This window comes from Emydura macquarii, unplaced genomic scaffold, assembly GCF_026122565.2.
Source record: "Emydura macquarii macquarii isolate MOO-44397 ecotype Brisbane River unplaced genomic scaffold, CSIRO-AGI_Emac_v2 contig_2207, whole genome shotgun sequence".
Lineage (NCBI taxonomy): Eukaryota > Metazoa > Chordata > Testudines > Chelidae > Emydura > Emydura macquarii.
In genome coordinates, this window is record NW_027132344.1 from 3775709 (window position 1) to 3802889 (window position 27181).

The 27181-nt window shown below is 42.1% G+C and overlaps 1 protein-coding gene across 5 annotated transcripts in view; it reads right to left on the reverse strand.

The window, feature by feature from the left end:
- Positions 1-227: 227 nt before the first annotated feature.
- LOC137160958 (lysozyme G-like) overlaps positions 228-27181 on the reverse strand; it is a 29542-nt gene continuing 2588 nt past the window's right edge. Inside the window, exons 1-7 of one of the 5 annotated variants that reach the window (XM_067559939.1) lie at positions 20012-20087; positions 13977-14066; positions 13583-13647; positions 5245-5346; positions 3495-3691; positions 1637-1775; positions 228-765 (exon numbers count right to left, since the gene is read on the reverse strand). In XM_067559939.1, the coding sequence (XP_067416040.1) occupies positions 632-765; positions 1637-1775; positions 3495-3691; positions 5245-5346; positions 13583-13647; positions 13977-14066; positions 20012-20025 (741 nt within the window). In that variant the 5' untranslated portion in view covers positions 20026-20087 and the 3' untranslated portion in view covers positions 228-631. Of the gene's footprint in view, positions 766-1636; positions 1776-3494; positions 3692-5244; positions 5347-13582; positions 13648-13976; positions 14067-19017; positions 19128-20011; positions 20088-20449; positions 20504-27181 lie in introns of those variants that run through there. The other 4 variants (XM_067559940.1, XM_067559942.1, XM_067559941.1 and 1 more) reach the window with 4 other exon arrangements.

Sequence of the window (27181 nt, forward strand, 5' to 3'; positions counted from 1 at the left end):
GTTATTTGAGTCTGGCTTCATTTCCTACTAATATTTTGTATTCAATTTCCACTTGAATATTTCTGTTTGATTGAAAACATTCATCCCAGGCTCTAGGCATTTCTATGAAAAATAAAAGTACATGCAGATAAAATCCGCATGTACAATAAATTGACAGAGCTGTGTCCTGCTGCAGTGAAAAAATAAATTGTCAAACTAAATCACAAAGATTGAAAATAAAAACTTCCTTCCTTGAAAAAATTATTTTTTATTTCTTAAGACAATGGCAGTTATTGAAATATGCATATATTTAAAATTTGGAAGGCAGAAGACTAACAATAGCTAGACAGAGCAGCTTTAGTAATTCAGAAATAATCAGATGGGGGAAGATGTGATTAACACTCTCATCATTATACCTTTTGATAAGATTGAGACCAAATTTATTTTGACGTTACCATAGAATCAATGTTTTACTGATTGCAGAATTTAAAAATTTGGTATCTGAGACTGAAAACTCAAATGGGGCTCTTTGCATCAGTAAGGTTTTGCAGGGTCCAGCTTATTCTCCCCCAAATATACAGTATTTCTCCTGAACATCAGACTGATTATCGTAAGAACCACAATGTATCTGAAAAGGAGAGAATTCCCTGATTCAGTATCCGTTTCTCTTATAATACTTAGCACGTGCAACAACATCGTTGGCATAGTCATTGTGGGTTGTGCCAACATCCATGTATTGATAGGTCTGGACGTTTCCTAGTCCTGCATTGTAGGCAGAAATCCCACCTGGAACAAAACACCAAAATAGCTAATATAGACTTAAAAGAAAAACAAACAAATCTGCCTTGTTTTTATCAAGTGTTTGTTTAAAAAAATTGGTAGTGGATGAATCACGTTATTACAGTATAGCAGACTTAATTAAGGCTGTGTGAACAGATTGTATAAATTCCTGAATCCACCCAAAATCAGAGGGAATCCGTAGGTTGGTGAACCTTCAGTATGCTTTTAGCTAACAACATTCAAACAGAAGCTTTCAATCTTTGAAACAAGCCTATTATTAACAGAATATAAGACCCAATTTACCTTCTTTGTTTTCATTCAGCCCTGAAAATGACTGCATAGGACAAAGTTAAAATATGACCTTGCAGTTCATTCTTCTCCCCTCTTAATCTCTGCTACATGTTGTACCGCACAATTTTGCAATGATCAGTCCAGTTCCCAAAAACCCACCTCCCGTCCACACCACCTACAAAGATATATGGTCAACATCTCGACTCACTCATATAAACTGGAAAACTGCCACTGACTTCAGAGGCATGAAGATTTCACTAATAGTCAAGTAGTAGAGGCTCCACTGTCACTATTAGCTAGATTTTGGGGGGGATTTATAAATATTCCCCAGGCAGTGCTGGAAACCCAGCACACAACATTTGGCTAAAGAATGGGACAAACTATATGAAACTGACTAATCTAGTTTCATGATTTAAGGAATAGGAAATCAAAGAGTGGACGTACAACAGCATCAATGATGAAAAATTATGTAAGATTCTTTTAAATGCTTATTATTCTAAAATGTCAGTAACACAAGGAGGTTTTAATAGGATTTTTGTCCTAGAGTTTCTGTTAGCTCCTGTACTGAACACAGTCTTTACCGTACCTTTCAGCTGTTGGTCCATTGTCCAACTGGGGAACTTTTTCTGGATTCCCTGAATCATACTAACAAGGATGCCTGTCCCTTGAAGAAGATGTTCCTCGCTATTCCATTGTCCAACGATTGTATGGTAGCGTCGATCAACCTAGAAGAGCCAGAAAGAACATTACTTCTCTAAAATATAATGTATTTGTGCAGTTCTTCCCTCAACATTTGCTACATGATTTGATTTCTCAAATTTTGTTTGATAAATTAATCAATTTTTGCTCTTCACTATGGCATTGACTTGTGTGCCAACAATTCAACCTCTCAGATTGCTGGAGAGAACTGCACCTGGGGGAAAGAGATGACATGTTTTATTCACACCCTCCTCAGCTATAGATAAATTCCAGGTTAATCTCTAAATACTTAATGAAGCAGCTCAAATCTGCAGAAATTGGCACCATTCTCCGGTCAGATCATGCACCATTGGAAGTTATATTTGATAGTTGGGCTCACAGGCCATGGAACTGAGTGGGTCACCGAGGCCATGACCTGACCACTTTTGAGCAAGGATCTCAGGGATGGGTAACTGGTGGCCGGGGGCTTCATCCGGCCGGTCGGCTCATTGTATTTAAGATCCCACTGTCCAGCTCACAGCAGGCACATAGCAGCACCAGGGCTGAGAAGGAGATGGGGTATCGCCTTGCCTGTGTGTGCCAAAGAGCCAGAGCAGGGAGCCAGGCCTACCCCCATAGGACAAGAGCCACTCTGTTGGGTGAATGCAGGGCAGATTTCCTCTCACCTGCACCCTGCCAGATTTTCCATGCCTGTAGATAGGATGCAATCCCCCGTGTCATATCCTTGAGAACAGGACCTGATTGCCCTCCATGTCACCCCCTCAGGGGCAGGCTCCTACCCTCCCCACACACCATGCACCCCAGCCCACCATATCTACAGCCCACACACCTTACATGGGGCTATGCAGCCTCCAGTTGGGTTGGCTCACAAATGTCACTTTTTTGGAAAATGAACAGCTTGCCTCTCCAAGACAAAGATCGAGTTGCAGCAATTAAAGAGGACATTGTTCAATACTTTCAAATAAGTGATATGGACAATATAAAAAAGAGGTCTTCTGGAATGCAGGTAAAGCACTATTCAGGGGACAGCTGTTAAGAAGAGCCTTCTCTTGAAAAAAGCAAGCTCAAGAAAAAAAATATTCAGGGAATGGTTCAGAAAATATGGGAATCTGTAATGGGAAAATTAGTGCATCAATAATGTCTCCAGCAAAATAGACAGAGGACAAATAGATACTTAGCTATTTAGTAATCCATTATTCAATACTCAGAATAAATACATTCACCTGCAACAAAAACAGCACTCCTGTCAAATTTTTATTGACTATTACAATGTGACAGACATGCCTGGTCTGTTCAATATATACAATCAGAGATTCCAAGATCAGATGACTGCATTGCTGCATAATATCTTTTAAACAAAAGCTCAGTATTGTAATGATTATTGGTCTGTATCTGATATTTCCATGGCAAGAATTTGTAAACCTGTTAATACTTTCTAAATGAGTAAATAGTAAAAACAAGAAATGGAATTTCTGGACAGAAAGGTAAAATGTTCAGCCTCTTCTGGGAATCCCATGAACTCCCTGAAATTAATGGATGTTCACACTGCAGCACAAGAAACAGCCTCTGTAATCCCAGATCTGACACATGCCAGTGCAATGCCCTGCTGCCTCAGCAATAGTTCATTTGGTAGGAGTGTGCCAATTACCAATCTTAGTCTGAGCTACACTATTGAGAAATGCAGCTGGCTTGCTGCTGAAACATTTGGCTATACAATTATTCTTAGCTTATTGATAATTACTGACCTGCATCAAACCAAATCCGTAACCATAATCACCCCAGCCATTCGATAGGATAGTTCCAGCATGCGACTCTCGAGAGATGATAGCAGCGATCACAGCTGGATCCACACATTTTTTTTGGCCAGCACTCTTAATGATGGTTTTATATGTGTTCATATTTGTTAAATCCTTCTCAGCAATCTTTTGTGAAGCAGAGACTCCTGGAGTAAATGTACAAGCAAAGGTGTTTTTTAAAAATAATTTTAACACCAACAAGAGATTTCAAAAACAAAGAGCTCTGTTCTGCCATCTGATAGTTCTTGTGAGAGCGATGTGCATAGTGCCTTTCGCATAATGAATTTGAACAATATGTCAAGGGAAAAAAAACTAGGTCCTTTTATTATATGGAAGAGCTGGGTTTAATTCCTATATCTGTAGGCCCCAGAATGAAGGTGAATGGGTTTGGTGGGGAGCGGAGGGGAGGCATGCTCAGCTGCCGAAGAGAAATCAACAGCAACCTGTTACCCTTGATACAAGACTGATGTTGAGAGGAGTCACATCTACCCCTCTATGGCCAGAAAAATAGAACTGTAATATGGAGCTTCAAAGCTGGGGGAGGGGGATTCAAAATAGAAGGAACAGTGGGATTCTTAGGGACAGACACAGAAGATTTATCTGACAGGATGGGTGGGCGGCTGCAATTTTAGACAGTAGTTCCCAATATTTACACTTTCCTCTGAGTTTCTTTTGGAGTATCGGCACCATTTCATCCTGCTTTAGGAGGGAATCTCAGTCCTACTCAGCAAGGGAGGGTTTGGCATTAAGTCCAAGTTTAACTATAAAGTAAAAGGATAGGGAGCTCCTTTCATTTTTACCAACAATATCAGATAAACTGGTGATCTGATGTGCACATAGCGGGTGTAAAATAATGAGAACTAAACAAGAGGCTGGGCTCAGGAATTCATCAGTACAATCCCAGCCCTCTCACTGACTTTTTGTGTAGCCTTGGGAAAGTCACTTAGCCAAATTTTAATAAGTGATTGTTAATTTTGGGTGCTTCAATCAAAGATGCATTGGACCTGGTTTTCAGAAGGTCTGAGTACTCACAGCTCTTAATAACTTTAACTAGCAGTGCTTTGTGAACACTTCTGGATATCAGACTCTAAATGTCTCAAGTTGGGCACCTGACATGGTAGAAGCCGCTTGTGTAAACATTGGCTATTACCTTTGTGAGCTAAAATCCTTCCTAGAGTAACTCCACTGAAGCGAGTGGAGTAACACCAAGGGTTTATTAAGTCCTCCTCTCCCTGTCTCAGGGTACGTTTATACACACAGCCCTGCAACAGTGCAGTTGTACCAACACAGCTCCACCACTGCAGCACATCTGGTGAAGATGCTCTATGCCAACAGGAGAGAGTTCTCCCATTGGCATTAAAAACACCTCCACGAGTGGCAGAAGCTATGTTGGTGGGAAAAACTGTCCTGTTGACATAGCGCTGTGCACATGAGCGCTTATGTCAGTGTAACTTATGTCACTCAGGTGTGTGGAATATTTCACACCCCTGAACAACATAAGTTTTGCTGACATAGGCTGTGGTACAGACATAGCTTTAGTTTCCTCTTCTGTGAAAAGACAATAGCACTTAGCCAATGGGAATGTTATGAGGTTTAATCAATTCATATTGTTAAAGTAATTTGAAGGTGTAAAGTACTATGGATCATTGTGATGACTCTGTGCTGAAATACAGCAACAAAACGGTAGCCTTATACTCACCACAGTAGCTTAAGCCTTCTGGTGATGCAGTTGCACAGGAAGCCCCAGTGGTATCAACGTTGTTTACGTTACCATAGCATCCAGTCTGACTCTCAGAAGTACCTGAAAAATTACATGAAGAGATTTTACATTAAGGATCGTTCGTGAACCAAAGTAAAGCTAAAAGAATTCAAAGTCATGAACCAGACTCTGCTTCACGTAGTGATGGATAGCATTCCATAGGTCTTTTTTATGTTTGGAAAAAGATCTCTTGGAGGAGGAGGACTTGCTTTCCAGAACTCGCTGGCTTTGTTGAAGGGCTGTGCAAACAGATATGTCTTCCTTTTGAGCTCCAAAAGAGGCAAGGCATGAAAGCATCCTGACCTCTAGACCCAGGTGCTCTTCACTGGGAGCACCCTATTCCCACCTCCTGCAAGAGTGATCTCTGGAACCAAGGGAGCCATTGTCTGAAGTAGTTTATTTATAGTCCATTTACTGTTGAACCAAGCTCATTCTTCTGTAGCCAAAGATTTCTTTCTCAGTTGTCTGAATCCATTAAAAAGAATGATCAGGTGGAAAGGTTTGCAGAAAAACCTCAAAAGGGGTTTGAAAATGGAGAATAAGAAAATTAATTAATTAAATTAAACAAAACAAAAAGTGGTACCAGTGTCTAGGCATTCTGTCATGATTAAACAGTAATAAGTTTTAGGAAAAGAATGTTTAGGATAAGAAAATGAATGGTGAATTTGGTAATGACAGTTGAAAATAGCTTTTCAAATGTAGATGGATTCCCTGACTTTGTTTTAGAGAGATCCAGTGTGGATACCTTGGAAAAGGTTCCAGATAGAGTGGAAATTATTAGGAAGCTTAAACAGTCCAGTCACCAAGTGGCTGTGCTTGGTCAGTATATTGGGAAGACAGTGATGTTGGAACATAACTGTCTCCATGCTGCTAACTCTGTAAGTGAACAAATAGTGTGTCAGCTCAGAGGAAAGATTGGACAGCCGGATGTATGGAGTAGGACAGCTGTGCAGTTGGTTTCTTGGGAATGCAGGGAGTGGCAGAGAAACTTTCACCTCTAAATGCTTTAGATATATCTTGTAATCTCTTAGTGGACTCGGGTACATCCGATGCCATGTGGAGTCAGAGACTGGTCATGGAAGAACATCAGAACCCTGTTTACGAGATGCTAGTGAGAATGAGTCCAGCCTTAAAATTGGCCATAAATGAAAATTTGAAAACTACTAAGCAAGGTAGTAGTGTGGTTTACTGTAGTTTATCTGACTGACGGGGGTGGAAAAATTTCCCCAGACCCAGAGCTGTTAGCAAAGGAGACACACCTAGCCAGCCAGTGGATTCTATTAAGCCAGAGAGCCCAGGTTTCAAACCTCCAGGGAAGGGAGGAAAAGAGGGAAATACTTTATCCTGTGAATGAAAGGCACAGGTTAACCCTGAAATATCTAAAACCCAAGAATGTAATTAAACTAAAAGCCTATACTACAAAGAATACTGTGGTAAAATAAAGGCAACTGGTTAGGTGTTCAAAAATCCGAAAGGGTATTAAACAAACTGCCCCAATGACAAACTATCTTTATTGAAGGCATGGCATGACAAAAATGATTGTAAGCACACACTTGTACTAATTTGATATGAATATTAATGCCGATGTTGACTCTTGTAATTAATTGGTTGCTAAGGCCAGAAATGGTAAAAATGTATCATGTGAATGATCTTTTATAAAACCCTCAAACCTGTTAAAAGCTGTAATAATACAAAACCAAATATGGAAACTTCCTGCGATGCATTCAGTAGTGTCTATGGGCACAGCTTTCTGCATTAATTTTGCATGGGTGGTGTGACATTGGATAACCAGTGTGGGGAATCAGAAGCACTGTTTGTGGCTGGTGGGAAGTCTGATTTCAGTGTCACCCACCAGTGCTGGGAGAATCTCATCTCCTTTTGCAGCCGGCCCTGACATTGGCATTTTCAGGTAGTCTACCCTAGGTAAGGATAGGTCACACTCCCCACCCATTGCATGATTGCCTGATCAGCACTCATGAAATGTTAGAAGTTATAGTCAATATAATAGGATTGTCAGTATAATTGTTATCTCATAAACATGAGAAGTATTATAGTGTTAAGTATTATAAGTTAAGTTTTTGTAAGACTTGAGGTTGTTTTCAGCTAACAAGTTGTAGGTTGAAACTCATTTAGATGGCTAACGAGCATACCTGAGCCTCAAGGACAATGGCTAGTGTAAACATCCGATGGCTCAGGAAGCCAGATGTCCTCTCAGTGATTCTAATTCCAATGAGAACAGCACATTTGCTTTTAGAATTTCTGTCTCATCTGCCACCTTTCTTCCTCCAGCCTACCCCCACTCTGAGTGTAGCCCTAGCATCCTTGATGTAAGTAGAGTGATTAAAGTGTCTCTGAATGTATGTAATGACCATTATCACTGTTGTTCTCTCTGGATAGGACAATGTCTGTATTTGTAAGTGAATAGATAAAGAATTTAAAACGTACTATGTAATCAATAAGAAAGGGTATATAATTGACCACCGTAACACCATTAAGTTGAAGCTGATTTATCAGACTTCCCGGTATCGTGAATAAACCTCTTCAGTATTGTCTGTGCTGCCTGATTCTTAGAGAAGGAATCCTTCGTGCTTTACATTATATAGTGTTAAGAATAGAAACAAATATAACAATAATACATTTATATCTCTTTCTATTAATGTAACCACTCACTTCTGAATAAAGTTTGTATCTGTTTTCAAAGTTTCACAGTTTGTGTATCCTATCTTGATCGGAGGGCTGTATCTGTGTCTTTTCAAGGCAAGGCAGGCTGCTTTCCCTGGAAATTCCAATAGGGAGGACCACCACCCCTAACTGGCAGTTTTTAGGGTAACCCCATACTCTGAAATTCTCCAGGAAACATTTCCATGCACATAATTAGGTTTTGTAGGAATGGTGAGGCAATGCCCTGAGATGGTAACTATTATCTCCCCTGGGGTGGGGTGGGGTGGGGGCAACTCTCCGCTGCAGTCAAAAAAAGTTTAAGAGTTTCTCTGGGCTTAATTAACCCCAATGTGCCATAAGAATCATCAATCCTGACAAAGATCGGGTCCTTAAAAAGGAGGATTCTGTTGTGTATTTTGTGTCCTGCCTAGCTTGCTGTAGCTAACAGGGCTAGACTATTATAGGACAGCTCAGCCAGTTCTGTCTGGTCTGCTTAAGCCAAGAAAACTTGTTCTAAAGACATACACTGGAGAAGCTGCACCTATGTTGGATACTATGGATGTTAAAGTGGAGCTCAATAGACAGACTGCTCAATTGCCACTGTTTGTGGTGGAAGCCAATTACTCAGCCTCAGTTGGAAGGTCATGGCTTAAGAAGATCCGGCTGAATTGGGCAGAAGTGCACATAATGGCTAAGGGAAAAACAGGTCTGGCCACTGTATTAAAGAAATTCTTCTGTTTTTGAAGAGGACCTGGGAAGTATGAAAGGAATGACTGTGAAATTGAACATTAAGCCTGACAGTAAACCAAAATGTCTGAAAGCCAGAACTGTGTCATATGCCATCAGGCCAAAAGTTGAAGCAGACCCAGAGCGACTGCTCAGAAATGGAGTCCTAGGACCAGTTATCCACAGCCAATGGGCAACACCAATAGTTCCAATATTGAAGAACAATGGCTCCATTTGGATTTGTGGGGATTTTAAGGTTACTGGTAACCCAGTGTTGTGTGCAGAGCAATACCCTCTTCCCAACGTCGATGACCTCTTTGCTCTCTTGGCTGGTGGACAAAAATTCAGCAAAATTGATCTGTGTCAGATGTATTTACAGATGCACGTCGATGACACGTCCCAAGAGCTGTTGACTATCCTGATGCATAAAGGAATGTACCAATACTGTCACTTGCCTTTTGGAATAATGTCTGCTCCAGCCTTGTTTCAGAGGGCTATGGACCAGATCTTGCGTGGCTTGCCAGGAGTCCAGTGCTATCTTGACAACACCCTGGTCACTGACAAGAATGAGGAGGATCACCTTAAGAAGTTGGATGCTTCCTTGTAAGGACTGCAAGAATATGGCCTACGAGTCTGCAGAGACAAATGTGAATTCTTCCAGCCCTCTGTTAAATATTTGGGACATATCATTGGTGCTACTGGCCTTCATAAGGCTCCTGCAAAAGTCAAGGTTATTGTGGAAGCTCCACCTCCTCAAAATGTAAGCCAACTTCACTCTTTTTTAGGGCTATTGAACTATTATGGAAAGTTTATTCCACAGTTAGCAACACTACTAAAACAACTACATGAACTCCTTTTCCAGAACAAGGTCTGGAAATGGATTGAAGCCTGTGATGTTGCATTTAAGGTTAAATGTGCATTGCTAAATTCAGAGGTTTTGACACATTTTGATCCGTGCTAACCTCTACAATTGGTCTGCGATGCCTCCCTTTATGGCATGGGAGAGGTCATGTCACACATTATGCCTTCTGGAGAGGAGAGACCCATTGCTTTTGCATCATGCACCTTAAGCAAGGCAGAAACTAACTATACCCAAATCGAACATGAAGCACTGGGAATCATTTTCGGAATTTGGAAATTTCATCTGGACCTGTTTGGATGGAAGTTCACACTTCTCAACAACCATTGCCTTCTAACATCAATTTTTGGACCATGCACAGTCTTTTCCACCACTGGCTGCTAGTTGTATGCAACAATGGGCATTGTTGCTTTCTGCACACACGAGATCAAAAATCAGAGATAGACTCTGCACTGCAACACAGATGATCTCTCAAGACTGCCTTTACCAGTTAAACATCAAGATATTGACCCGAAAGAAATCTTCTATATTGAACAGGTAGAGAACACACCCATCACTGCTACTCAAGTAAGCAGTGTTGAGCCAGTACTGTCCCAAGTTATGGACTTAGTGATGCAAGGAACAATTCTACAGGACTCTCAAGTCTCACCCGACCTTCAACCCTACATGTCCAGGAGGATGGACTTATCAATCCATTCTGGTTGCTTGTTGTAGAAGATGCGTATCATTATTCCACCACTACTGAGATCGCAGGTGTTAGAACAGCTACTTTCAGGTCACTGTGGAATAGTGCGCATGAAAGAAATTGCAGGAAGCTACTTTTGCTGGCCTGGCCTGGACAGTACCATTGAAGAGAAGGCAAGAGCTTGTACTTCATGTTCGAGTGTGAGGAACACACCACAGATGGCGCCCCTACACCCATACGACTAGCCTGAAAATCCATGGCAAGGTATTCACATTGATTTTGCCAGCCCATTTGAAGGAAGCATGCTCTTGGTTGTGGTCGATGCTCACTCTAAAAGGCCAGAAATCTTTGTAATGCCATCCACTACTGCTGAAAGTACTATTCAGAGACTATGTAAAGTCTTTAGTTGTTTCTGTCTGCCAACAACTTGTGAGTGACAACAGACTGCAGTTTGTCTCTCAGGAGTTTGAAAATTTTATTAAAGCAAATGGGATACATCACACCACTTCAGCACTGTACCATCCATCCACCAATAGATTAGCAGAAAGGATTGTGCAGACAATGAAATAAGCTTTAAAACCTGCACATGGACATTTGTCCATTCAAAAACAGAAACCTTCTTACTATCCTACGACCAAAGCGTTTCCTGCCTTTCTAATGATGGGACGACTGCTGTGCACTTGCTTTAATCTGTTGAAACCCTCCAAAGCACGACAAGTTGTGCAATGTCAACAGCACAGCCACGTCATCAGACATGCACACAGAGCAAAAGACCGAACCTTTAGCCGCAGACAGCCTGTTCTTGCTTGAAACTATGGTTCTGGAGTTAAATGGGTCCCTGCTAGAGTCATCAGCCAGACAGGAGCTGTTTCCTACACTGTCCAGACTGCAAATGATCCCACCTGGCGATGACATGTAGATCAGTTGTTGCCAAGTCATACAGGTCCCAAGGACACATCTCCAATTGAACTGCCTGACCTCACCATTGCAGGTGAGATATCCTCAGGTCAAGAGTCACCCTCCTCTGACTCCTCACCTCCACCCACCTTTACAGCAGATACAGCACCCTCACCTGTCTGAGTTATGAGTCCTGAGCCCATTGTTAGACCCGCACCAATAACACCCTCCGGTGCAATAACACCAGAAGCTTGCCGTAATCCACCTAGAGAGAGAAGGCCTCCTCATTAGTTGAATCTTTAGCTAGGACAAACCCACATTTAGAGGGCAGAATAATCCTTGGGATTTAGCTGGGAAACGAGGCAGTCTACCCTCATTCTCTTGTTTAATTATTGTTCTGCTAAATGGATGTTTTCATTAAGGGAGGAGGAATATGTTGTGTATTTTGTTTCCTGCCTCGCTTACTGTAGCTAACAGAGCTAGACAATTATGGGATAGTTCAGCCAGTTCTGTCTGGTCTTAGAGTAGAGAATCAACCTAGTCTGTCTGTGTTTGCATCTCTCTGTGTTCCTGTCTGCTGGTTTCTCTCTGAGTGCAAGTAACTTCCAAGTATCCAAACATAGACCCTAGCTCAGGCTGGGCAGCATTCATGAGCAAACAGAGGTAATGCATAAAGCTCTTTGGCCCCAGGAAATGCGGCCTGTTTACTGGGTAAACAGCTGTCTGAGGCCTCTGAGGGAGCAGCTATTATTTTTGGAGTCCTGGGACTCAGCGTTAGGTGCTTGGACACACAAGGGATAAGGAGTCTTTGTGAGACTGAGGGGAGCTGACCTTTTTGTTGGCAGTGGAGGTATTTTCTTTTCTTTTGGCCTACTTTAACCCCCCCCCCCCCCCCCATCTCTCCCTGGATGGGAGCAGACTCCCAAAGAGGATATATACCCCAAGTCTGGAACCACAGTCAAGCTGCTGTGCCGAGAAGAATCTTCAGGGGTGAGAGAGGTGCTCCCCTCACCTCAAGGGGATGCCAGAGAGGTAAAATCTATCAAACTCCTGTTGTGATAATTGGGCCTACAAATTTACCCCAACTGTGAGCTCAACTGTTAACAGGGAGTGAAAGTCCATAAGAAGTCACTCTAACCTGTAACAGGAAATGTTGATAGGAAAAGGTGCAAAAGGGAGACAGACTGAATTAGTACAAACAAAAAGGCCTAATGAGACAACTCAAGGACTGTGGTAAGATCATGCCTGGTAAACAAGAACAGAATGAGACTGAAAATTAATTAATCAAAATTGGCATGTTGGAAATTAGGCCTAATTAATGGACAAAAGAATGAGAGGACGGAGTATTCCAGTTATCACTCCCTTTTGGAGTTCTTTAAGAAAAAGACTTTGTGGGAGAAAAATTGGTACTAGAGTGAGCTCCACCATCATGGCTGGCACCCTCACCATCTCCTGGGACACTGGGCCTTTGTCATCCTAATCTGAGAGATGTCCTGACCAGACCAGACCATGGAGAAGGAGCCAGATGACATGGCCACTTCTACCCGTTTCAGCTGAATCCCAAACACCAACTGGGTTGTGAAACTTGTTTCCGCCTCAGTGTGGCCTTTTTCTTCTCTGCCTTATTTCTTCTCTTTTCCTTTCTCTCTCTCTTCCTCCTTTTTTCTTCTGTCTAATAAGAGTCTGGCTTAGCCAACCAACTTTGTATGTTTAGGGACACCGCTGTAAGCCTCTGAGCAGAAAGAAGAGCTAAAAGCTATGCCCTAAACCAGTGGCTCTCAGCCTTTCCAGACTACTATACCCCTTTCAGGAGTTTGTTTTGTCTTGAGTACTCCCAAGTTTCACCTCACTTAAAACTACTTGCTTTCGAAATCGAACACAAAAATACAAAAAAGTGTCACAATACAGTATTACTGAAAAAGTTTACTGTCTCATTTTTACCATATAATTATAAAATAAATCAATTGGAATACAAATATTGTACTTACATTTCAATGTATAGTGTATAGAGCAGTATAAACAAGTCATTGTCTGTATGAAATTTTAGTTTCTACTGATTTTTGCCAGAGCTTTTTATGTTGCCTGTTGTAAAACTAGGTAAATATCTAGATAAGTTGATGTACCCCTTGGAAGACCTCTGTGTATCCCCAAGGGTATGCGTACCCCTGGTTGAGAACCACTTTCCTAAAGAGCCTGACGCTGATATTAGTGTGACAGATTTCAGAGTGGCTTATATGGCCATGTTCTGTGCCTGTTTTTCTCCAGCAATGAGACTGCACGTGAGTCAACCCCAGAGAAGAAACTACATTTTCTATTTTTGCTATTCTTTTCTTTCCCCTTTGTGTGTGTCTTATGTCTTGTTTCGTCTTCTTGGATTGGACTTAATCAATAACAGCAACAGCGCCAGCCCATATCAGCTAACTCTTTTTCCCATAAAGGACCATAATTACCATCCTTGATGTCATCTAAGCGACCGCTGAATAAGTATTTTTTTCCTCTGAAAAATTCCCTCCAGCTAAAGGAAAAGGGAACAAGGGATGTTAAGATACTTAACAGTTTACATTTCAAATGCTTTACCTGTTTTTTCCTTATTTTTGGTATCTTTAATGCAAGATTAAAATGATGTTTAATGGTATGATTGCCATGGTATTAAGCAGGCTGGAGTCTCTGTATGCCAAACCTTGTTCAACTGTGTTGGACAGTGACTGGGTATGTTAACACCTTTGACTCTGCAACCCAAATATTCCATCTAAATAAATAAAACACTTCTCATCCACACAAAGATCTTCTTACACTGTTGCTTTGAAGGAAGCTTAATGAAATAGCAAGAGAGCCCAGACTTACCAATAAGGGCACTGAGGCCCAGAATCATCAGCACTAGTAGCATGGGGATGGTTCTCAAACACCCAAGAGAGTCGGAAAATAAATCCAAGTCTGCAGAGAAATCAAAATATTTAAATGTACAATACACGGCTGTGAAGAAGTATAAAGATCCCATTTTTTAAATATGCAGACACTGAGATAGAGAGGAATGCTGTGTATTAGTATATAAATACTGGGACTGAGACCGTAACAGTAGCTTTGTCTCCTGACACAGCACACAAATAAGGTTATTACACTGTAGATGAGAACCAAGAGAATAAACTTTGAATCAAGTTTACAGCTTCTCCAGCCCCGGGAATGCAGAGAGAGAGAGCCACCTCCTCTAGCCACGGGTGGAGAGTCAGCTTCTCTGACCCTGGCCCCAGAGCCGCAGGGAAGCACAGCACGTGACCCTCCAAAAGTGGCCAAATTTTTATTCCTGTGCATGTCCCTCAGCTGCAGTAATTCAGTTTTGTTGCCACTGACAGTTGGACTCTTGTGGAATATTTTATAGGTTATTTCTGAATACAAATCCCAGTCATATTTGAGCTGGAATTAATAAAATTCAAAGTGTTTGGCATGACCGGCTGGTCTGCTACACACACTGTGCAGGTGTGTGGTAAATTTGTCATTTCTATGAACAGGGCATAGGAGATTAAGACCTCCAACCACCCTTTGTGGCTGCTCCATTACTCTGGGTTTCCATGAAGTAATCTGAATAATGAGCAGATGGCTCACAGTTTAAAAATCACTGTCCTATAGAGACGCAGTAGCAACCATTGAAGGACAAATCCTTGAGTCTTTACTCAAGCAGAGCTCTTGTTGAAGCCAGTGGGTAAGGAATTGACCTTCCAAAAGCACCCATAGGATTTTACTTCTGAGCATAATTTAGAAGAGCTCCCACTGTGACTGAGCAGGATACAAGGTATTTCATTCAACCCTTTAAAGGAAGGTCCAAGAAACCCAGAGTGGAAAAATTATGGAATAACCTACTCGGAGGGAAGTTTCTTCCTAACCCTAACCAATTAGTGCTTGATTCATGCCCAGAAGCATGAAACTTTTTATATAAAGTCTCTGACCCTTATATATGTTAACTTCCATTTACTTCTTGGCCCCAATGATATCTTGTGGCAACGAGTTCCCCAAGTGAATTATATACTGTGTAAAAAGCATCTTTTTATTATTTTTAAATTCATTGCTTTCCAATTTCAATTAACATCCCCATGTTTGGTATTCTAAAAGTATATAGGAACACCTGATTTACTCTCCTTTTAACTTTCATTATTCTGTATACCTGTACTGTATTTCCTCTTACTTGTCTTCTCTCTAAATTTAGTTGCAGTCTTTTCAGTCTCTCCTCATTAGGATGTCATTCTGTGCTGTGTGCCTCTAATCATTTTTATTGCTCTTTTCTGTCCCCTTTCTATTTCAATTATATATTCCTTTGTATTATGGTGACCAGAACCGTAAACAGTATGAGTACACAGGTGAGGGCATAATATTGATTTACTTAATAGTATTATAGCAAAAATAATACGGAAAGCATACTATTCTTCATATCGTCACATTTTGTTTGCTTTTTAGTCACTGCTGCACATTGAACAGATGTTTCATTGAGCAACAATCCACAACAATCCCAGCTTTTCCATGTTATTTCAAGGCACCGTTTTGTTTTGACATCTTTTTAAAATTCACATGCATATCCCTCTCACAAGGGCTATCAGATGGCAAAACAGAGCTCTTTTGTAATCGCTTGTTGATGTTAAAATGACTAAGGAAACACCTTTTTTGTCAATTGCATAAAGCAGGGCCATGAGTATGTTGTTGCTAATCTTGCTGCTACTGCATCACAGCCACCTGCTGCTATCCTCTTGTCGCTAGCAGGTTGGTCACCTCCGGAGTCCTTTCCCTTCTTCTAGAGTGGGGCAGAACACCACGTCTGGCACCATGTGTCATCAGGCTTCCCCCCAGCTCCCAAAGCATGCACTGCCATATCCAGTCTCTTGCAAAGCAGTTGATTTTCTTAATAGAAATGAGCAAACAAACAGAAGAACAGTCTGTGCACTCAGTACTTTCAGGTTTCGGCTCCACCCCTCTCAGAGGCCTCCATAAGGTTCCCTTCTCTAGGGCAGTCGCCTCAGACTGTCTCCCTAAGCACCTAACCCCCTTTTCCCAGAAACCCACCACTCCATGGCAGCTTCCTTCCATAGACACAGCCTGTCTCAACCATCCTGTGCCAGCTGCCCCTGAGCAGCCCTTTATAGTCCTTTTTAATTGGCTGCATTAGACTCACCTGCTCTGTTCCAAGGGAGCTCTTCTTAGTCTATCCACAGGAATGAGCCACCCTGTGACATGTGGCAAAAGATTAACTATGTCCCAACACCAGAGTTAAATGTATTTAGGAAAGATCTAGAAAAGGGGGAGAATGGTGAGGTGCAAAACTTAGCAACAACCAACTCAGGACCCTGCTTATGCTATTGATGGAAAATCAACAGAAACAGGAAGAGGCCCAGTTTGCTGCACAACAGAGTGGAAAGAGGTCCACTCCAAATGACAGGAGTAGATACAGAAACGGTTGGGCTGAGCTACATCCCACAACACCGTTGGTGATGCAACTGTGGACTGGTTGGCGAAGTTCAGACCAGATGACCCAGAGGCAGGGGATTGGGAGGAGTCGACTTGTGCGGCCTACATAGCACCATTCCTGATAGGTGAGGGACAGGCGGCTGGCCAGACAGCAAGCGATGGGCAGGTGAAAGCCTATCCAGGGAGAATTGGCCAGACCCAGACAGAGAAAATTAACAGGGCACCATAGGGACGAAGTCTCCAACCCTGCAGTGTACTATGGTGACCCAGACTGTTAAACAAGCTACTGTGGGGACTCAGGCAGAACAGTTCCAACAAGTAGAAGCCCAAATAGGGTGGGAAACAGGAATCCAGTGCAGGGAAAGAAATAGGAGGGAAGCCATAAAACTCGTCTGTACTAAGGGCTGGCGAGCTTACAGAACAACTGGAGTCAGCAGAAAGCAAGTTACAGACCCTCAAATTCAAGAAAGAACTGGCCACAGATCTCCAGTTCACTTAGGAGGAAAGAGAATGTTTACTTCTCATGGTTCATAAATATGAAACTGAGGTAGAGACCCTATATCCAGAAACAGAAAAACCTAGGCATGTGATGGTCCTGAGGTCCTGGAGACAGAGTTAAGACAGTGTATGGACTATGCCTGGTGAGCCTGGATATGGGATCTTTGCTCCACCACATAAAACTCAGAGGAACTGGGAGCAAGATTGGTGGTTGGAGGGACTTTGCTATAGTCTCTAGAACTCTGAGTACACTCGGTGACTGGGCGGGACTCGAGGGAAATAATGGTTGAAATATTGGTGTTACATTAAATCACTGAGGGGAATATTTTGGTTGGTTTAAGAAAATGTTATGCTTTGGGGTGTTGTAATGAATTTGATTGCAGAATGTCAGGGTAGAAATGGTTTTGCAGAGAGAGGGGTGGGAGTAGCCACCGGGGCCACCTCACCAGAAGGGGAAAATAAATCATCCGTCAAATTGACAAAGCTGCCCTGACTCCCTGCCAGAAGTGGGTGCAGATGCGCCTGGGTTTGTTGCCTCACTCCCAACTGTGAGCAGACACCAACTGTTCAGACTTCAGGGGAGCTTTCTTATGAATTTCACTGCTCCACTGGAGAAATTAAGAAGAATGCATCCCTTATATCGGCTGTGGGGCTGTCAAGCCCTACACCTCTTGTCAAGATGGTTTTATTTTGTCAAAAAGAAACAGGGCAGTTTTGTTGGCGGGGTGTGTGTGTGTGTGTGATTGCAATGTGTACACCAGCGCTATTTTGTCGAAAAAGCTGACTTTGGTCAACTAAACAGTCTAGTGTAGACCAGGTCTTAGACATGCTGTTCCTGGGGAAGAAAGCTACAGGAGAGTGGAGCTAACTCCAGTGGTGGGTCCCTGCAGAAAGGGGGTCAAGGGCTCATGGAGACAGCCCTGAGGCTACTACTCTAGAGGAGAAGCAGAACAGAGATACTGCTAGAGGCCCCTGAGATGGGTGGAGCTGAAACCTGGAAGGACTGAGTAAAAGAGCGTTTTTCTGTTTATTTGTTGGCTTCTGTTAAGAAAATAACAAAGAGACTTTGGAAGAGGCTGGGTATACCTGGAGAGCTAGGGAGAAGCCTGGCCTGGTGACATCATGATGAAAATTTACCATTTATTCCTATTTTTTGTTTTTAGTCTCCTAGCCAGTTGCTAATCCATGAAAGTACTTTAGCACTCACCCCAGGACTGCTTAATTTTTTTAACAGCCTCTGCGAGGAACTTTGTCAAAGACTTTTTGAAAATCCAAATAAATGATGTCAACCAATTCTTCTTTATCTTCTCTCTTATTGATACACTCAAAAACTTCTAATAGGTTAGAGAGGCCTATGATATGATATATGATAGGGTCATGCCAGCAAGGCTTCTGTTCATGTACTGTTTTGCTTCTTTACGATGTATAATGAAGACTGGAAAGTGGGGGGATGTTTTATGGTTTGTTTGGGATTTTTAACAGTGTTTTCCCCCTAACTGCTTGCTTTTTAATTTTGAAATATCAGGAAAATCAGCTCTGGTCTTCCCCTGTTTTGCTAGACAACTTGTTGCATGGGCTTTTACACCTTAATGCAGCATCAAATTGTGGAAGGTGTTTTGCTCCAAAATGTTAGTTAGTAAAGATAAATAGGGATTAACATACACCAAGAGTTTAGCAAGTGACTAGAACACCGTTCCCTCTCAATTGCTTAATTTTTATTCCTTTGGCTCTGATGATGTCACCTTTTCACTGGTTCTCCTGTCAAAGAGTTTTCTAAATTAGATAGGACCTAAATGTCTAAAGGAAAAAACAGTTCACCTATTAATTGGTTAATGGGAGAAGCTGTTAAAAACCCTTAGTTACAATAGCATTTCAATATAGAATTAAAATAAATGTCAGTAAAAGGCAAAGAGTTAAGTTATATAAGTTGTGATCTTACCAGCTGAGGCTTGAGGAATCTTTGTGCAGAGAGATGCTGAAGCTGCTTGATTGTTTCTATTGCTGTGAGTTTATCTCAGGTGGGCTTTTAATCTCCTTAGAGTTTCAATGAAAGTGGAGACCACACCTCTTAGGGGTTAGGTTGGATTCAGGTTTCAGGACTTGTTCCTTCTCCATTGGCTCATCTCCGTGATGGGTTGGAACAACTGAAAGCAGCCCATCAAGGAGATGAGCCAATGGAGAAGGGACAAGTCTGGATACCTGAATCCAACCAACCCCTTAAGAGGTGTTTTTTCCACTTTCACTGAAACACTGAGTGGAAAAAAGCCCACCCTAAATAAACTTGTACATGTGGCAAATTCTCATCAAAATTGAGTTCTGGCTCTCAGTCCTGGCCAGGACGGCCTTCAGTATCCCTCTGAAATGTTATTTTTAAATCTATGTTATTTAGCCTATTTTCAGGAATACCATTTCAGTTCCACTAATGTTTTAGCACTTGAAAATCTCTTTCTCAGGAGGATAGATGGTCTACGGCAAAATGTTTTTGCTTTTTTATACATATAGTAACTTTTTAAAAGTATTTATCAGAGACAGTCTTGTAAAATTATAACGTGTGTTGATAATCCTTCATTACTTTTTTGCTTATTTTTAAATTTGGTTGGTAATGTAAACACAGGCACCCCTTAAATCCCCAGTCATAGACTTTTGATTAATTTGTATTTAAATAGATCTTGGGCATCTTTAATGATCACATTTTTATGTTTGATCAACTGACATGAAGCACAAAGTCATAACTCGATGACTTTGTCATAACTTGATGGCCACTGAAAGTAGGACAAGAAACAAATGGGCGTAATCTGTAGCAAGGGAGATTTAGATTAGATATTAGGAAAAACTTTCTAAATATAAGGATAGTTAAAGTCTGGAATAGGCTTCCCAGGAAGGTTATGGAATCCCCATCATTGCAGGATTTTAAGAATAGGTTGAACAAAAACCTGTCAGTGATCATCTTCGCAGGGTGCTGGACTTGATGACCTCTTGAGGTTCCTTCCTACATATCTATAATTCGGTGGGAACAGACCAGATACATTACATATATCCTTGTTACTGCAGCAGAAATATTAACAATGTAGATTTTTTAAAAAGAAGATATTCATGTCATCTAGTGATTTTACCAGTTCAGTTAGTTAGGATACAAATCCCAAGGAATTTATACTGATTTCTAAAGCACTGTGAACCTTATTTTCATGTAAGAAAGGAACCCTCAGCAAGAGTATGTCAGCTAACATAACCCTTAAGCATAATAATATGCAAGAATATATGAATGTGCAGCTCTTAACTCACTGAAGCTGAATATAAGCTTCATATTTTCAGGGTTGTCATAGCCATGTTAGACCCAGGATATTAGAGAGACACAGAGAGTGAGGTAATACCTTTTACTGGACCAGCTTCTGCTGATGAGAGAGAAAAACTCTCAAGCTGCATAGAGCTCTTCCTCAGGTCTGGGAAAAGGACTGAGTGGCACAGTTAAATACAAGGTGGAGCAGATTGCCTACTTATGCTAAACAACACATATTCTAAGAGACCATGCAAGGTGAAGTGGTCTGTTAACAGCTATGCAGTCATAGGACAAAAAAGAGGGGTTAATCTGTTACAGATTGTTGTAATAAGCCATAAATTCAGTGTCTTTATTAGCAGTAACCATGCGATTACTGTGATTGGATCATTTTTTTAAAAGAGCTAATTATATTTGCATCAATTTTGAATGTTTTACTTCTATGCTCCTCCCCCTCTAAATTGTTCCCTTTAATTTACTGATTGGTACTTCAGAAAAAAGGAAACTCCCTTTTTAGTGTGTTAAAATGGGACGGATCTGCTAAGCAGGGGACTGCAGCTCTCATCTGCCCCTTCTTCACTGCATAACCTCCTTCCTCTTGGCTAGGTAAATGGAAAGATCTTGCACCAGGAAGTGGCTGGGCACTGTTTGGGATCAGCAGTTGCCTGGCTAGCCAGGAGCTGCAGAGAAGCTGAAGCAGCAGCCGCACGGCAGGCAGGAATTGTGCTGCAGAGAAGTTAGATGCAGAGACAATTCCCCTGGAATAGTATGCAGAGCTGCATGTGGAACTGGCTGTGATTGCTGTATGTTACAGCTAGCTGCAAGTCTGTATGGGAGTTATGGGACAGCAGCAGTGGCTGGGCAAGGAGTCAGTGAAGAGGACCATCAATGAGAGACACTGAGTATGGCCTGCAAATCTGCAAGCACCTATTTGCTTCAAATAGTGGGCACCCCAGGCTGGACTGGAGAGGACACCCTAGGCACTAGGCACGGGGCAGATGACAAAAGTCCACAAGTAAGTCAAAAACATGAAGTCCTGAGAGAAGGGTAGGAATCTTGGGGAGCATGAGCCATTATAGCAGGAATAAGGGAGAGACAAGAGAGAACATATGGGGGAAATCAAATCAGTATCTTAGGGCTTGTCTTCACTTACTTCGGAGATTCGGCGGCAGCCGACTGGAGTTACGCAAAGCATGCAAAAAACTTGCGCAACTACCGTCGATCTCTGTGCTTCTGTTCTGCGTGCCGTCTTCACTACACTGCGCCAACACGAACCGCGTTCCCATCGACAGCACTACGCCACTTGAGAAGGTGGTCTTAATATGTCAATTTCTGGATCGACTAAGTGGGTGTTCACTGACCGCTTAGTCGATCCAGATAAGTTGATCTGACGGCGGCAAATTTGCCATCGTCAGTGAACACATAACCTTAGACATCTGTATAATAATCTGAGAAGTATGGGGAATAAGCAGGAAGAATTTGAAGGTAATAAGGTGATAAGTAACAGCCAGCATGGTTTTGTCAAGAACAAATCCTGTCAAACCAACCCAATAGCTTTCTTTGATAAGGTAACAAGCCTTGTGGATGGGGGAAGTGGTAGATGTGGTATATCTTGACTTTAGTAAGGCTTTGATATTGTCTCGCATGACCTTCTCATAAACAAACTAGGGAAATACAACAGAGATGGAATTACTATAAGGTGAGTGCATAACTGATTGGAAAACCATTCCCAGAGAGTAGTTATCAGTGGTTCACAGTCAAGCTGGAAGGGCATATTGAGTGGGGTCTCAGAGGGATCAGTTCTGGATCCGGTTCTGTTCAATATCTTCATAAATTATTTGGATAATTGCATAGAGAGTACATTTACAACATTTGCAGATGATACCAAGATGGGACAAGTTGCAAGTGCTTTGGAGGATAAGATTAAAATTCAAAATGATCTGGATAAACTGGAGAAATAGTTTGAACTCAATAGGATGAAATTCAATAAGGACAAATGCAAGTACTCCACTTAGGAAGGAACAATCAGTTACACACACAAAAAATGAGAAATGACTGCCTAGGAAGGAATACTGCAGAAAAGGATCTGATGGTCATTGTGGATCACAAGCTAAATCTGAATCAACAGTGTAACACTGTTGCAACAAAAGGAAAACATCATTCTGGATGTATTAGCAGGTGTGCTGTAAGCAAGACACGAAAAATAATTCTTCTGTTCTACTCCTCTCTGATTAGGTCTCAACTGGAGTATTGCGTCCAGTTCTGGGTGCCACATTTCAGGAAAGATGTGGAAAAATTGGAGAAAGTCAAGAGAAGAGCAACAAAAATGATTAAAGGTCTAGAAAACATGACCTATGAGGGAAGACTGAAACAAATGGGTTTGTTTTGTCTGGAAAAAGAAGACTAAGGAGGGATATGATAACAGCATTCAAGTACATAAAAGGTTGTTTCAAGGAGGAGGGAGAAAAATTGTTCTCCTTAACCTCTGAGAATAGAACAAGAAGCAATGGGCTTAAACTGCAGCAAGAGTGGTTTAGGTTGGATGTTAGGAAAAAACTTCCTCTCAGGGTTGTTAAACACTGGAATAAATTGCCTAGGCAGGTTGTGGAATCTCCAGCATTGGAGATTTTTAAGAGTGGGTTAGACAAACACCTGTCAGGGATGGTCTAGATAATGCTTGGTCCTGCCATAAGTGCAGGGGACTAGACTAGATAACCTTGTGCGTCCCTTCCAGTCCTACAATTCTATGAAAAGCCCTGAGTCAAAACTGGACTGCACCAGAGACTCAAACAAGAACCACTACTGGTTACTTTGAACTGTTCATGTTTAAGCCTCTGTACTCAGGGTATTTCCAATTTTTCCCTTGCCTGCCAGCCCAATGTTAAAATGTGCTGTATCACCAATCTGGAGGCATTATACATATGACACCAGAAAGAATGTAATGGATTTGTGCCTCTTCCTTAAACAACATGACTGAAGTGCAACTTTGTTTTAAATACGCATGATGAAGAACTGGACAGTAGCTTAGCTGAGGAATAAGATGTGGAAAATCAGGGAAAGCACTGCACAGCAGTTCTCAGTTCTATCAAAACAGTTGTATGACTATGTGTTAGGTGGTAGTCTAGGCAGGAGACAGTGTACATTTCTGCATTCTCAAAATATACTGGCCAGGGCATGGGCAGCTATGCCTAGTGGGTGGAGCCAAAGTCAAAAGCCAAAGCCTAAGCTGTAGGGTAAGCTGGCGTCACAGTCAGAAGGCAAAGCTGGGAGTTTGAAGCTAAAGCTGAAGGGCCAAAGAGTCACAGGCAGGAGGCATAGTTGTGGGTCACAGCTGGGAGTCAGAAACCAGAACGTAGCTGGGTCAGGAACAAGAGGAGGGTTTGGAGCAAGATCTGTCATAACAGCTAGCTAGGGAGTCACCTAATTGCACTGACAACTTCCTGCTGTTCCACCAAGGCTTACGTAGTACACTCGGCTCAATCAGTGATCCCAGGAGCACTGCCAATCAGGTCTTCTATGGGGACACATGCTATGGTGCTTGGGCCCACACAGCTCATCAGTCACTACTATGCCAGCAGTGGTGGTGTGGATGGGCAGACACTGCAAGACCAACAGCTAGGTTCTAGACCTGCAGATCCTTATACAAAGTAACCGTAATGTGGTTAATAATCTAGAATATGAAGGAAATTTGAAGGTATTTTCTCATCTTCTTTTCAGTTGCCTTTTTACTGTAGCATAATATGCCAGTGAAGAATGAATGAATGTTGATCCTGGATATAGTGTATAGTCGTAGCTTGAGAATTCAGTTTTAATCACGTGGCATCCTGCTGGCATACTGCTGCTGTGGGGTTTACTGTGGAACTTTTAGAGAATACTCTTTAAACGTTAACCAGTTGAAGAAGGAATTTATTAGCATGTTAAGGACTGAAAAATGACCAGAGTACAGTGGGATTCTCTTTTGTTTGGAAAAAGAAATACATGTTCCCATGTTGGGCTCCTGGGAGGTGCCTTGTAAAGGCGTACGGTTGCGGTGCCACATACCAACTTTCATTGCCAGTATCCACTTCAAAGGAGTGAGATCCATGAGTAGTTGGAATGGGGCTCTCAGGCATTAATAGGGCAGCATCTCTTCTACCCAGCATATGGCCAAGCATTCCTTTCTATGATAGAGTATTTGGACTTGTGTTGCTGGAGCTTCCTACTTAAGCAGAGGATTAGATGTTCTGTCCTTGAAAGTTCTGAGACAGTACAGTCCCCATGGCTAAGCGGATGCAGCGGCGTGTAAAATAACAGAAAACGAAAAGCCTGGGCACCGGAGCGCTGGTTGCTTCTTCAAAATGTCTTTTATTTTATGAAACTCCTCCTACACTTCCATGTCCACAGTACTGTTTTTGGTGCTGATGTCATGGTAAAATCCATCAATGATATTGCTAATGTGGCAAAATGGGGGACAATAATAGCTGGCCATACTTTTGTGTGTGTTTGTTTTTCAGGATGGCAGTTTTTTACTGAGCCTCTGTCTTATCTTATAGGAGCTGGATTTTTCCAATCCCTACCAGAAACCCAAGATATTTGGTCTTCTGCATGCCAAATGTATATTTCTTCAGGTTTGCCATGAGACCAGCCTCCTTCAGTGATTGCAGAACAGACATTATGTGCACCAGATGTGATTGCTAGTCTTCAGTGAAGATCACCACATCATCTAAACAGCCATCAGCCTGTGCTGATGGAAGCACATGATCCGTATGAAGCTGAAAGATGGCTGGTGACCCATGAAATGAAATTAAACAGTGCTAATGGAGTAGCAAATGTTGTCTTTTCCAGGCATCTACTATAAGGGGTACTTACCAGTACCCCTTGGTCAAATCAATGTTGTAATATATTTTGTTTTTCCAAGCCAATACAAGAGTTTGGGGCATGAGGTAAGTGTCAAATTGTGAACCCATATTCAAATCTCTGAAATCCACACAGAACCAAGTTGTGCTATCTGCTTTTCACTATTGGCTTTTGGATTCTTCAATGCATCTGGTTCCAGGATTGCCCAACCTCCTTTTCTAGGACTCTTCAGAATTTCTCCAGAACTTGGTAGCTCCTGTGTCAGGCTTGACATCTGGGTTTGTCTGGATTTGATGGGCCTGGAGTCAAGTTGAATCCAGCTGTGAGGATAAGACATCACCAAAGTACTCCGCCATTGCAGGTGTAGAGGAAGGCTTCCTTCTATGGATTTGTCTGCAGGGCGAGTAGGTGGTTGCACCTTTGGTTCCAAGTTGTCTGGCAGAGCTTGAAGCTCTATAAATAGGCCTTCTTGTGCTTTCCAAATCTTTAACAAGTTCACATGGGAAATTTGGTTTTCTTTATTCTCATCCGGGCAACAGATCTCATCGTCCGTGTTCCCTATTCACTGTTTGACATTGTAAGGTCCCCTGCTGCTTAGCCAATAGCTTATTCTCTGTGCTTGGTAACAAGAATAAGACCCTGTCACCTGGCTGGTAGACCCTTTCTTGGGCTCCTTATTATAATGACAGGCCTGGGTTTGTTGAGCCAGCCTCAGATTCTCCTGAGCAAAATGTGACATGCTGTCTAGTCATTCACACATCTGTACCATGTATTAGACTACATTTGGGACTCAAGAAGGCATCTTCTCCCATGTCTCCTTGAGCAGGTCCAGGATTCCTCAGAGTTGGCCATGAAATAAACTGAAAGGGGAAAATCCTATTGATGCCTGTGGCACCTCTTGTATTGTAAATAGAAGGTATGGCCAGAGTCGGTCTCAATTGCAAGGGTCTACATTTACAAACTTTTAAAACATGTTTTTAGGTTTCAATTAAATTTTTCCACCCAGCCATCCATTTGGGATGGCACACTAAGGTCTTGAGGGGTTTAACCTTTAGGAGTGTACATAACTCCCTTAGTAACTGCGACATAGTTTGTCCTTGGTCCATGAGGATCTTGGTGGGTAAGCCCACCTGAGAGAAAAGCTATACCAGTTTCCTCACTACAGTTGGTGCCATTACCTAGTACTTGGGGACCACTTCCGGGTATCATGTGGCATATCCATCACGACCAATATATGTTGGTGTCCTCATGTACTTTTATCTAAGTGCCACACAATGTCAACCCCTATCCTTTCAAAGGGCGTATCTAGGAGAGGTAGGGAGGATTAAGGATTCTTGCCCTGAACTCTTTGGTGCAACCTGTTGACAATCAGGACAGAATGCACAGAAGTTGGCCACCTCCTTATAGATCCCCACTCAGAAGAACTGGGCCTGTAAGTGTTTTAATGTCTTTTCCCAGCTAAGATGGCCTGCTGATGGTATTGAATGTGTTTGCTATAAGACCTCTCAAATGGCCTCCCAGAGCACCAGGAGCTGGTAGTGGGCTTTTCTGTTTTTGGATCAAGATCAGCCTGATAGAGCATGCCATGTTTTAGCTCAAAATGGGGAATATGTGCTGCTTGTGTTTACTGGGTATCCCTTCCCTCTATCACTTCTATCTGGTATATGACTCTCTGAATGTGTTGTCTTCCTTCTGCCAACAGATGAAATCATAGGCCTGCATTAAATAGGATAGCTCTGATTCAGATGGGTGGTTCTCCAGTAGAGATTCTTCCTGACCAAAGATGTCACCACCTTTTGGCTGGATATCATTCACCTGCTGAGGGAGCTCCCCCAGTTCCATCTCCCCAGTAACCAGGCTTTCCCTTCCTCCTGGTATTGTCTTCTACTCCTTTTATGTTTCCCAGGTTGAGCAGGCCCCTCCCAACAGCTGGATCTCACTATCTGAATTTTTGCTTTGTGGTTGCCCACCTTCAGCTACACCCACACTGTGG